This window comes from Podarcis muralis, chromosome 16 (genome assembly GCF_964188315.1).
Source record: "Podarcis muralis chromosome 16, rPodMur119.hap1.1, whole genome shotgun sequence".
Taxonomy (NCBI): Eukaryota; Metazoa; Chordata; class Lepidosauria; order Squamata; family Lacertidae; genus Podarcis; species Podarcis muralis.
Window position 1 is genome coordinate 37,703,182 of NC_135670.1, and position 12,332 is coordinate 37,715,513.

Here is a 12,332-nt window from a genome sequence, read left to right on the forward strand (position 1 = left end):
TGGGTGGCGCTGTGGGTTAAACTACAGAGCCTAGGGCTTGCTGATCAGAAGGTCGGCGGTTTGAATCCCCGCGATGGGGTGAGCTCTCATTGCTCAATCCCAGTTCCTGCCAACCTAGCAGTTCGAAAGCACATCAAAGTGCTAGTAGATAAATAGGTACCACTTCGGCGGGAAGGTGAACGGCGTTTCCGTGCCCTGCTCTGGTTTGCCAGAAGCGGCTTAGTCCTGCTGGCCACATGACCCGGAAGCTGTACGCCGGCTCCCTCGGCCAGTAAAGCGAGATGAGCGCCGCAACCCCAGAGTCGGTCACGACTGGACCTAATGGTCAGGGGTCCCTTTACCTTTATTAGGATTCAACTAAATGTTTATATATGCTGGTTGTTCTGCAACTAGAATTGCAGGTCTCTTTCTTGAGATCAAATCACAAGGTCTCAGAGGCCAAGTGCCACTCAGTTTTTCTGCCCCATTTCTTACCACTGTTGGGGTTGTAATGACTTACGGGCTGCAGTTTTAAGTGTGCTCTGGCCTTCCATCCCGCTCAGTCAAAAACTGAAGAAGTTGAGCATCTCTTCCGCAGAGCAGAAGTGCGGTTGGCTTGTTGCGCTCAACTTGATTTCAATTCTTGGGAATTGCTTGCCTAAAACTCGTACATTACTTGGGGGCAGATTTGGCATCAGGAGCTCTGCAAGGCTGGTTTAGACTTATTTAGCCATATCAGTCTCCATTGAACATACAATATTTTTTTGTGTTCCACCATTAAGTGGACAACACAAGCCCCTGGTAGATCAGGAACACACTGGGTGATCTTAAACCTCAGTTTCCCCCCTGTCTCTTGAGACAGACGGATGCCAATAAAACAAAAAGGCCCACAAAAAGTGGTGAAGAAAGTACCCAGCTACACAATAGAACAGTGTGGGGAAAGGTTCAAGTATGCAGCATGAAACAGGCATACCTGTTGGCTAGAGCAGGCATGAAAGGTGTGAATATTGTGAAGCTGGTAGAGCCACTGGCATGCCAAGACAAAATGCCGCCCAAATCAGATGGTAAACTCCATCTAGGGCTAAATATTGGCATGAGACCAATTGGTATATTATTATTATTTTAAAAAAGACTTTTGTACTGCTTTTCCGGTTGCTTATCTCACAAAGTGGTTTACAATCAGTAAAATACATTGGGGGAAATATCAGTGATACAGCAGTGAAACTAAAAGTTGTATTGCATTCGACAACAGCAAGACGTAGGCACACTGGCTGGTCATGGCAGGACTCTGGGATCATGATACAACTAGCCAAGAATTACCATAAGGGAAAGCCGAAAAGAATTTCCAAGAGAGATTTCTGGAAGTCCTTCTGATCAAGGCACAGCCCTTTTGCAAGGGTCTTTTTGGGGGGAAACCTTTAAGCAGGAAACATTCAAGTGTGAAAAACGTTTATTCTGCACCTCCTTGGATAATGATGAGAAACCCTGAGGAAATGTTTATTGGGGTATGAGAAGAGATTCCCCTGATTCTAGTTTTTCATTTTTATTTCTAGATCTTTTGGCTGATCCCTCCAACTTTGCAGAACCTAGAACTCTATGAGGAATGGGTTCTCTCAGGGAAGCAAAGTGATATCTTTCTGGGGGACAGGGTGGAGCTATGCCAAAGAATTGAACTGAAACAAGGGCACACCTTCTTCATTCCTTCAGGTAATGCAACTGTTTTTCAAAGCCATGTCCTTCTCCTTGCATGTTTTTGGGACTAGAACATATTCATGGAAGGCCATCACTTGATCCAGACCTGGATCTACAGCAGGTTGTTGCTTCCTGCAAGTAGAAAAGTAGCAAGCCTGGGAGAAAGCTGCTTGCCTGGCCCCTTGCATGCAGAACTGTTTTTTCTGTTTCCAGGGAGTTCTTAGAAGCAGCGAAGTATTGAAAAACAATGTGTGCCTTCCTTGCAGTCTGAAATAGTGTGGTTTGTTTCAGCCTCCCGATTGTGCTACATGCATCCTCCAGACCTGTGAGCCTCTAATCCAGTGTTCCTGGGGCCTCTGGCTGCTCAGTTTGGGGAGGGAAGGTGTTGTGCTGGCCTTTGAGCTAAAGCCAGCAGGTAGTAGTGCTCTGTTCACATAGCAAGGCCAGAGGGCCAAACTTCCGATAGGCATCCCAGCTCTGGCTAACCCCAAGGCTTCATGCTGCCTGCTAAATGGAGGCAATGGTGTTGCACATTCCTCTTCTGTCCTGTGCTTGAAGTCTGGGGGTTTTGGGTCCTGTGTCCTGTACATACCTGTTCCTAGGTAGCCTACTAGGCGAAGCCACAGCCTCCAGCTTTGAGGTTCTTTGTTCAAACCTTGGGGATATGGACAACAATATTACAGGCCCTTCAGTTTTTATAGTGAAAACACCATGACTGGGGGAATTTTAGCACATTCTGTGGTCACTGAAACTACACACTACTTAAGACAGCATTTATTATACTTACCTGGGGGGTGGAGGGCTTACCGCGCAACAGCTGCCTATTCTCTGACTGAGCACATGAAGATCCTAGTGTGCTCTTGTGTGTCGTATGCAGCTTTAGGAAAGAATCTGCATGCTGACATGTTTATCACGCAGTCCCCCCATTTTGTTCTCTCCCCTTAAATCCTTCGCCCCATTCACCTTTCAGTGATTTTTACTTCGCCACTCTCAGATGGTTTTTCCCAGGGGGTGTGTTCTTTTCCCGATGTCTTTCATTTTCTCCCCACCTTTCTAGGGTGGATACATGCTGTCTATACTCCAGTAGATTCCTTGGTGTTTGGTGGAAACATCCTGCATAGTTTTAACGTTCCCATGCAGCTTCACATCTATGAGATCGAGGATAGAACGAGGGTAAGGATGCTCAAATATATCTGACTGTTCACTCATGCCATAACAGTTCTTTTTGAAAGGCAAGACACAGAAGGTACCAAGATGCCTGGAAAAAGACAGGTAACATCGCCTGTCGGTCTGTGGTCTCTTGGATGGAAAAACAACTCTCAAATCTTTGGGGCAGAGTAGAGAAGAAGCACACTTGAGGTCTAGGACAGAGCAGCAGGCTGCATTGGAGCAGGCTGGAGACCAGGAGCAGACTTGGGTCCACCTGGTGCTTCCCAACTGATGTTAAATACCATCTTTTGAGCCCTGGTTTTTGCCATCCTCAGGCAGAGGCAGGATTCTGGCCAAACTCCAGGAGTTGCAGGCCATGGGCAGCTTGATGAACCTTTTGAACCTTCATTGACATGACATGTTGGTGGCAACGTTCTGGGGAGCTAAGGAATGACTTTGTGTGAGTTAGTGAGGTGAGCTTTCAGTAGCACCCCAGCAGCTGCAGAAATGAGATGCTGTTTTTGGTTCCTTCCCTTGTTCAACTGAATATGGGTGGTTCTTTGGCAACAGTGCCTCCACTCTTCACAGGCCCTGCAGGTTTGAGGACCACTGGCTGCCCTTCTTCCTCCAAGTGGACCCATAAGCCCCGCCAGATGACACCAGTCTACCTTCAGCTCCTCTTGGACCTGTGCTACCCAGAGCAGAAGCCCCTCATTCCTTGCCCTGCAATGCACTCTACCTAGCCTAGTCCTATTCATTCTCGTTCTGGCTTGGAGTCCTCATTTCCCATGGTGCATCCTTGTTTGACTGGGGAGGGGGTTGATGTTGTAAATTCTGCCTGCCAGCTGGCACAGGGCCACACTCCACTCCTTGGTTTTGATGGTTCCTCAAAACTTGGCTTTGTGGAATTCTAGTCTGTGATGGAATTCTGTCAATTGTTCTTGATTGGCTCCCTGGCATTTTATTTCGTGAACACTGTCCAGTTACGTAGCCCTGTCAGTTGTTAGCCAACTGGGTCCTCCGTAGTAGTTCTGGAAATCCCACCCCCTCCAAGTGTCCCATAAGGGCCTGCTCTCCACTGTGTGTTTGTGGTGCCCTCTGCTTTCCCCACCTGCGTCATCTAGTGGGCCTTTCATGCCAGTTGAAACATGGAAGGTGACCCTGTCCTGCTCCACCTTTTTAGGAGGTGTTTGAGAGAAGGATCCACCCACTGGAACACAGGAGGAGACCCTTCTGCCTCATTTTCCAGAGGTGCCATGTTAAATTGATAGGACTTTGCTGCTAATTTCTACACAACACAATTCAGAGAAGTTTGCTGTGCTTCAGAGGACAGGTGGGGCAAGTGCTTGGGGCTGTTGAAGTGTATGCATCACATGCAGGTAGTAGACAGGTGTGTAGGGCGCACTGCATCTCTCCCAAATTTACTTGTATGGCACACAGACTGCTGGGAGAACCCATAGAACCCCATATTCCATTGTTTTGGTTGTTCCTTTTTTAAAAAAGTATGTTTATTTCGTTCAGACTTGTCTTGAGAATCTTGAAACATGAAAAGAGTGTAACTAGTGTTTTTTCAAAAGATAAATTAATGTAATCTGAATTTGAAAAGCCCCAAGTCTCCCCTCCGCCATGGATTCATTGCATGGCCTTGGTCAAGCCTCTCTCTCTCTCTGCCTCAGTTTCCAGTATGTACAACTTGGAACAATAGAGACCTATGTAACATGAGAAGGGTGTTATGAGGGTGAACACAGAATGAATGGAGCCATGCTTACTGATGTACCCTGCCCAACCAGTTTGAAGGTCTCCATTGCGTGATGTAAGGGTGTCCTGGGGCTGTGGCCTAGACTGTGATGGGCAGCCTAGTTCTGCTCAATCTTACCTTTTCATTTTGTTAAACTACAATTCTTGTTGTCTCTTGATTTGTATTTAAATTTATAAAGCAAAAGTGCATCCTTAGGCTCTCCTGATATTAATGGCACTGCTAATCTGCACAAATGATCCTAATTATGCACTGTTGCTTAAGAAAGCGACCAGCGCCGTGCTGAATCAGACTACAGGCTCCTCCAGGCATCCTGTTTTTCAGCATTCATTCCGGTTTGCTTGCACAAAGCTTATGTGGTGGTTAGACTTCTCTGTCTTTATTTAACATTCATCTTACTTGTTTGCAGGGCGTTAACATATATTCCTGTTCATCATTTGTTCATCCCACACTTTTCAATGCATCTCCCTGTCACTTTCCACAGAGCAAAATGTCCTAGTTTTTTAAAGTTGATCTGCTATGCCAGGGCAATAGAGCACTTTAGTCCCCTTGAAATGTGCAGACCCAAAGTTCTGGTCTTCAGTTGAATATCTTCTGCAAAACACTAACAACCTGGAAGCGCCCTTAAATACTGTACTCTGTCCAGTATCCCCAACAACTAGCAGTCATCTGATGGTCCACTTTGGGGGGCTGCAGTCTTTCTTCTGCCCACCCCTGGCCTAGGCAGTGTTTTCTCAAATGGAGCCACAGTCACTGTGTGTAGCTGCTGGGGACTTCTCACTGAGCCACTGAATTTCTGTTTTGCATTTTGGGCCTCCTGCAAGTGAGATCAGGGGTCTTCAGTATGGGGTTGGGTGGGGGCAGATTGTGAAAAGCACAGCCACAAGAGCACCATGGTGACCTAGTTCACTGGCTCTCCAATTGGCCTTCAGCTACAGCCTAGAGATCTTTGATATGTGCTGGCTCCACTCTTTAAGTGTGTGCCTTAAACCTGCATAACAGCTACGGCCTTGCAGACCCAGCAGACCAGAAGCAGCACTTTACTGCAAAGTAAAGCCCATTACTCTGCAACACCAGCTGAGAGGCGGCAGGGTCTTAGGCCTTTCAGGCAGGAAATGACCATTTACTTTGCAGAAAAGGCTTTACTTTGCAGTAAAGCGCTGCTTCCTGTCTGCTGGGTCTGCAAGGCCAACTGGGCAGTGCACTCTCTATATATTATAGGGTGAAAAAATATGAAACCTTTATTGTTGTCTGGAGTTCATACCGATAAGAGAAAAAATATCATTATATTGCCCACTCCTGCCACCAAGTCCTGTCTCTAGGCTGTAGCTGAAGGCCAGTCGTGGCTGTGTTTTTCACACTCTGCCCCCCCACCCAAGGCTGAAGACCCCTGGTCTCCCTTGCAGGAGCTCCAAAATGCCTCTGCATAGCAAGTTGACTACTAGTTAGCATGGAGTTGAATTTTCTTGACATATTATAGTAGTAAAAATCCTGTAAGCTGACTCGTTGGCTCACTTGCCTGTAAACTTTCATTTCTAAGGATTGGTCAGTATTGTATTTGCCGTGGTGAGATGTGGATGTTAAAAACGGAAAAGACAAGGAAATGCTTCTTACCTTTTTTTTGTTTGCCTGAAAGACAAAAAATAGAATAAAGACAAAAATAGAATAAAATGGTGGCAGCAAGTGAAAACCTTTTATGAAGAGGGAAAGTTTCTGGGTGTTAAAGCTACTTATAAGCTGTCCTGGGTGTGAGGAAGTACAGCAGCAAAAATGTGGTATCAGCTTCCTGGGAATCTTGGCTGTCATTTTTAATATACAAAATATTTTTTAAAAGCAACCCCACTTTCTCCCCTCCTTCGCTCGAAGATCGCAGCATAACAATACAGTGGTACCTCGGGTTACATACTCTTCAGGTTACATACGCTTCAGGTTACAGACTCCGCTAACCCAGAAATAGTACCTCGGGTTAAGAACTTTGCTTCAGGATGAGAACAGAAATCGTGCTCCGGCGGCGGGAGGCCCCATTAACTAAAGTGGTGCTTCAGGTTAAGAAGAGTTTCAGGTTAAGAATGGACCTCCTGAACGAGTTAAGTTCTTAACCCGAGGTACCACTGTACAAGATGAGACTATATGCTTAGCAATGTATGGGCAATGCCTGCTGAGATCTCAGAAACCAGGCAGGTGACTGGATCAGATCTCTAGTGGACGAGGGGCCTCAGGGTTTTAGTTAACTGTAGCTCTTTCCTCCATTAGTGACTGGTAAAACTAGAATAAATTATACTGATAAGAGAAATCGCACCAATATACTCAGTTTTGCTTGCTTGCAAATGCCGTGCAGAATTTGGATTGTGCAGATTTTGGGGGTGTATGTTTTTATTTATTTTCAAGAATAATACCTAGTTACAGAATAATAAAAATGGCTTCAGCAGTACAGATAGTGCAGAATTAAAAACAACAACAACATTTTAGCACAGAGTACCAAGTAGCTTATCTCCTTGGAAGGAAGCCCTACTCAGATTGTTTGGGGCTCATGTGCAAGCGGTTGTGATTTAGCCCTCTTGGTTCTTCCTCTGCAGATCATATCCTGTAACGTTTTCTTCGTTCAGAATATTGCAACAGAGTCTCTGGCTTTTCAGCTGAACTTCCTTGATGGACTCCATTTAGGCGCATGGCTTTCTTTCAAGCACTTAAGTGTGTGTGTGTGTGTGTGTGTGTGTGTGTGTGTGCCCCCCCCCCCCCCCCGTCCAGCAGCAGAAGGAGATTTCCTGGTGCTGTTCACAAAGCAATTCTTGCCAGCACAAAGAGAGAGTGTCGTGCAAGTGTGGCTTTGCTCCACCTTCTTTTTAAATGGCAAAGATGTGCTTGAGCCTGTGCTGTACTGTGATTGTTGGTGTTCAAAGCCCCCACCCCAATTTTTTCTTTCTTTTAATGGAGGGAGGAGACTGGTCAATACTGTAATGCTGATTTATAGCCTGACCATACGTGATGATGTTCGTCTAGGAGCTAGGACCTAGATTAATTTCTCACATCTTGAGAGTTGGGAAGAGTTTGGAAGAGACAGACTAAGAGCTGGGGTGGGCAGAGCGTAATGGTTAAGAGCATGAGTCCCGTGCCATGAGCTTGCTCAGTTGCCTTAGGCCAGTGTTCCCCAACCTTGGGCCTCCAGCTGTTTTTGGACTACAACTCCCATCATCCCTCACTAGCAAGACCAGTGGTCAAGGATGATGGGAATTGTAGTCGAAAAACAGCTGGAGGCCCAAGGTTGGGGAACACTGCCTTAGGCTACCCACTGCCTCTTGGCCTTGCCCTTCCCACCAGGAAAATATGGGGCTCATACAGGGATAAAGGTAAAGGGACCCCTGACAGTTAAGTCCAGTCACAAACAACTCTGGGGTTGCGGTGCTCATCTCGCTTTACTGGCCGAGGGAGCCGACGTTTGTCCACAGACAGTTTTGCCGGGTCATGTGGCCAGTATGACTAAGCCGCTTCTGGCGAACCAGAGCAGTGCACGAAAACGCCATTTAACTTCCCGCCAGAGCGGTACCTATTTATCTACGTGCACTTTTTGGTGTGCTTTCGAACTGCTAGGTTGGCAGGAGCTGGGACCGAGCAACGGGAGCTCACCTCGTTGTGGGGATTCAAACCGCCAACCTTCCAATCGGCAAGCCCTAGGCTCAGTGGTTTACACCACAGCGCCACCCGCGTCCCTTCATACAGGGATAGTTATTATATTTTCATTTTCAGGGTGGTTTACAACAGGAATAAAATAATTTGAAGTGCTTCATAAGTATGAAAAGTTGTTGTTGTTACTATTATGATTATGATGATTATTATTCGCTAGAGGTCTGAACTGATCCTTCTGTTGGGCTTTTGAAATAAGACCAAGGGCTGCAGGCTGCTCACCACTGATGCAGCACATTTTGAAGTGATTGTCAGCCCTTCAAATTCTGTTCAGTAACGAATGGGTCTCGGGTGCAACTCAAACAAGGCTGGCATCGTGTGCTCCAGAAAGCAGGCCTCTAGTGACATTGTGCTCAGCACGGTAATGATAGGGGCCATTTTGCAGCAGCAGCAGACACTTCCAAACGCTATTCGAGGGATCTTGCAGTAATTTAATCTGGATTTGACCAAAGCATATGTGACAGAGGCCGGATCCTGCTGGTCTCACTTAACCACATAATTATGTCAGTCTGGCCTAAAAAGGGAGAAAGAGAAATTGTTGTGACGTTTATGAGTCTTACTCTCAGCTGATGATTGAGTGGCTGCTTTTTTTTAAAGGGTTAAGGAAGCAATCCTATGAGAACTGATCTGTATCAAGCAGTAGCCAGAGGTGTCGGCTAAAAAATGCAACACTTGTGGGGTGTGGGTGTGGGTGTAAATAGATTTTTTTTGTAAAAGCCCCTGAAATATCTTTTAACATTTCACTTTGAACTCTGGAAGCTATCCTTCCCCAGTGTGGATACATTTCCTCCCATAATGTTCAGAAATAATTTGAAAAAACCTTTGGCGGGTTGTAAATTATTGATCACAGAACTTACCACTGGAAAGAATCAATTAAATCATTGCCTCCAAGCGCCTTGTAGGATAGGCTTTTTCCCTTCGGTAGATGATATATTGGAATATTTAATGATACCGCTTTGGTTCTGCAGTTTACTGCATTTCCTAATTAATGGCCTGTCTTTGTGCTATAGAGCTTGCAAGGCGGCTCACAGTATTGAAAAGCAATTGCAGTGCAGTAAACCTGCAATTTGCGTGGGGGTTACGCTCCGGGATATTGCCTAAAGCGGAAACTGCATAGAGTCAAAACGCATTGGGTGCCCTCTTTTTAATTTGTTAAATATGTTTTGCCGAGCGTGCGAAGCTGAATGCACACAAGTTACATGTGTGCAAGTTGTGGGCTTATTATATTTATTTATTTATATTTATAACCCCGCCTTTCTGTCATTTTGAAACTTAAAAGGACCATCCCTGAGAAGAGGGCTTTTACATACTCGGGTTCAGCAAGGTCGCTGTATCATCTTCCTTCCGATCATATCCTGGGACCAGCAGGCCCTGAAATGCAATAAAACCCAAAAGCACTGCTAAAAAAATATTCCAGAATCGCAAGTGTAAGAAACAGCAGCTCACCTCCCTCCCCCCCCCCAAACCTCAAATCGCTGCATCATTCGTCAAATGATCGGACAAATAAAACAGTTTTAACTAACTGCCCACAAAAAGCCAGCCAGGTTGGTGTCACACAGATGTTTCTGGGGAGTTCATAAGAAGAGCCTTTCTGCCTTCTGTTCTGCCTTCTGCTTCCCACATCAGCCTGCAAGATGCTGATTCATCCAGGGCATGATGGCAACATCCCTCCTCCATTGCTTCGCTCTCAGCAACTAATCAGTGATGTACTGGAGCTTCCAATTTACCATCCTGGTTAATGGCTGCTGATAGAGCTCTCTGCTTTGTAGCAACCTTCCTCGGAGGCTGACACCTCTTGTCAGCCCAGTGCGGCCATTGGCTTGGGGGGATGGTATTTGTGATCCTGAGCACCCAGTTAGGGAAGGCTGCTTTATAGAAATACAACTTGAATTACTGGACGAGAGCTAAGAGCTCATTGAGTCCAGGATTCTGATCCTAGCAGTGGCCGACTAGAGCAGTGTTTCCCAACCTTGGGCCTCCAGCTGTTTTTGAACTACAATTCCCATCATCCCTGACCACTGGTCTTGCTAGCTAGGGATGATGGGAGTTGTAGTCCAAAAACAGCTGGAGGCCCAAGGTTGGGAAACACTGGACTAGAGGAAGCTTCCAGCAAGGCATGAAGGCAGCTGCTCCCCTCCACTGTTACGGTTCATGTCTGGCAGGGCGCGTCGTCTTCTATTCACAGCACATGCACCGGCCGTCTCTCACTTTTGATGGTTTTGCAGAGCACAGGGCACATTTCAATGAGATAGCAAATTAGAGACATCGAGGGAATTGGCTGTGGGATGGAGCCTGGATCGCGAGGCCATTAGGAACTCAAATTGACGATTCGGAATTGATCGTCCATGGCACGGGAGCACTGCATGCCTTGTGACTGCCTTGTCTTACGCATTTGAATTTTATTTCGTTTTATTTTTTACACTGGTAAAACGGCTGAATTTGGTGACGCTCAGAAACCTGTCAGCGAAAATGTTGAGCAAATGATGTCTTTAATATTCCCCAGGCATCTGGCTGAAAACCTTTGGAAGGCCGAGGGGTGGAACGGGCGGCTTCCTGTTTGTAAGTCAAATTCTTTGCCAATTTTGTTTCCTGCAGTGCTCTCTAAAGAAAAAGAAAAGAAATACACATTAATCATTTGAGTTCCTCTTATGAACATCCCTCTTTTAACATGGCTGGTTTCCCTTGTGTTTGACTATTGCAGTGAGCAATCTGGTATGTCACTGAAATCCTAGGCAAGGCGGCAGCAGCCAAGGTGGTGCCCTTGAGATATGGTTGGAGCACAACACCTGCGCTGGTTGGGACAGGTGGGAGTTGTAATCCCACAGGATATTGAGGGCACCCTGTTGGCTACTTCCGCCATAGAAAGCTGAAACCCCAGGCTTGAAGGCTGATGAAAGTTGCAGATATTGCTGGGATGGTTGGCCTGTATTCTGGGAACCTCACTATTAGTGGGGCAGAACTTGTTCAGTGGTAGAGCATGCGCAGAGGTGCTGTTTGTGGTATCTCCAGTTAAAAGTCTCAGATACCAAGTGATGGTAAAACCTGAGAACCCCAAGAGCCACTGCCAGTCAGCATAGGTGGACAATACTGGCTAGGTGCCAGGCTGCCTCCAGGCACTGGGACAGTTAGGCATTTGCCTGGGTCCCGAAACTGCCAGTGGACTCACTGACATCACAGCGCTACCATTTCCACTAAGAAGACCAGGTGCGGCCTGTGCAAATTCTCATTTTGCATGTCCTGTCTCTCTTGGGTGAGGGGAAAGCACTGATAGGACTGTGCCCTTGGAGCAAGCACCACCTATGGACAAACAGTCTGATCTGATGTAAGGCAGCTTCCAATAGCCCAAACCTATAAATAGTACCGGGACGCGGGTGGCGCTGTGGGTAAAAGCCTCAGCGCCTAGGGCTTGCCGATCGAAAGGTCGGCGGTTCGAATCCCCGCGGCGGGGTGCGCTCCCGTTGTTCGGTTCCAGCGCCTGCCAACCTAGCAGTTCGAAAGCACCCCCGGGTGCAAGTAGATAAATAGGGACCGCTTACTAGCGGGAAGGTAAACGGCGTTTCCGTGTGCTGCGCTGGCTCGCCAGAGCAGCGATGTCACGCTGGCCACGTGACCCGGAAGTGTCTCCGGACAGCGCTGGCCCCCGGCCTCTTGAGTGAGATGGGCGCACAACCCTAGAGTCTGTCAAGACTGGCCCATACGGGCAGGGGTACCTTTACCTTTACCTTTATAAATAGTACCAGCTGGATAAAAATAAGTTTCCCATTGATAGAGCATGTTCACTCAGGTGGTATGAGATCATGGGAGGGTCTTCTAGGGGAATGGATGTGCTCCCTGCACAGTCTCCTCAAGGTGTAGCTTGGTAGCCAGGGGCGCCAAATTGAATAAAATATTGGGGTGACCCAGGTAAGCCCTGCCCCGATCCTATGCACCGTATGCCTCTAGCTTGTCTGTCTCCTCTTTCTTCCCCATAGGCCCCATGTGGGGTCTAAAGACATTCTGGGCACAGGTCAAGGTGTCACTAGATGCCTGCATGCCACTTTCCAGTCACTGGTTAAAAAAGCAAGCCTTTAAAAAA

General features: G+C 46.9%; 1 protein-coding gene across 7 annotated transcripts in view; it reads left to right on the forward strand.

Annotated features, from left to right (window-relative positions):
- The window catches only part of KDM2B (lysine demethylase 2B), an 88,344-nt gene that overhangs the window by 37,127 nt on the left and 38,885 nt on the right, over window positions 1-12,332 (forward strand). For all 7 annotated transcript variants that reach the window (XM_028709290.2, XM_077920834.1, XM_028709292.2 and 4 more), the window contains 2 exons: window positions 1,533-1,686; window positions 2,729-2,844. In XM_028709290.2, the coding sequence (XP_028565123.2) occupies window positions 1,533-1,686; window positions 2,729-2,844 (270 nt within the window). The remainder of the gene's footprint in view (window positions 1-1,532; window positions 1,687-2,728; window positions 2,845-12,332) is intronic.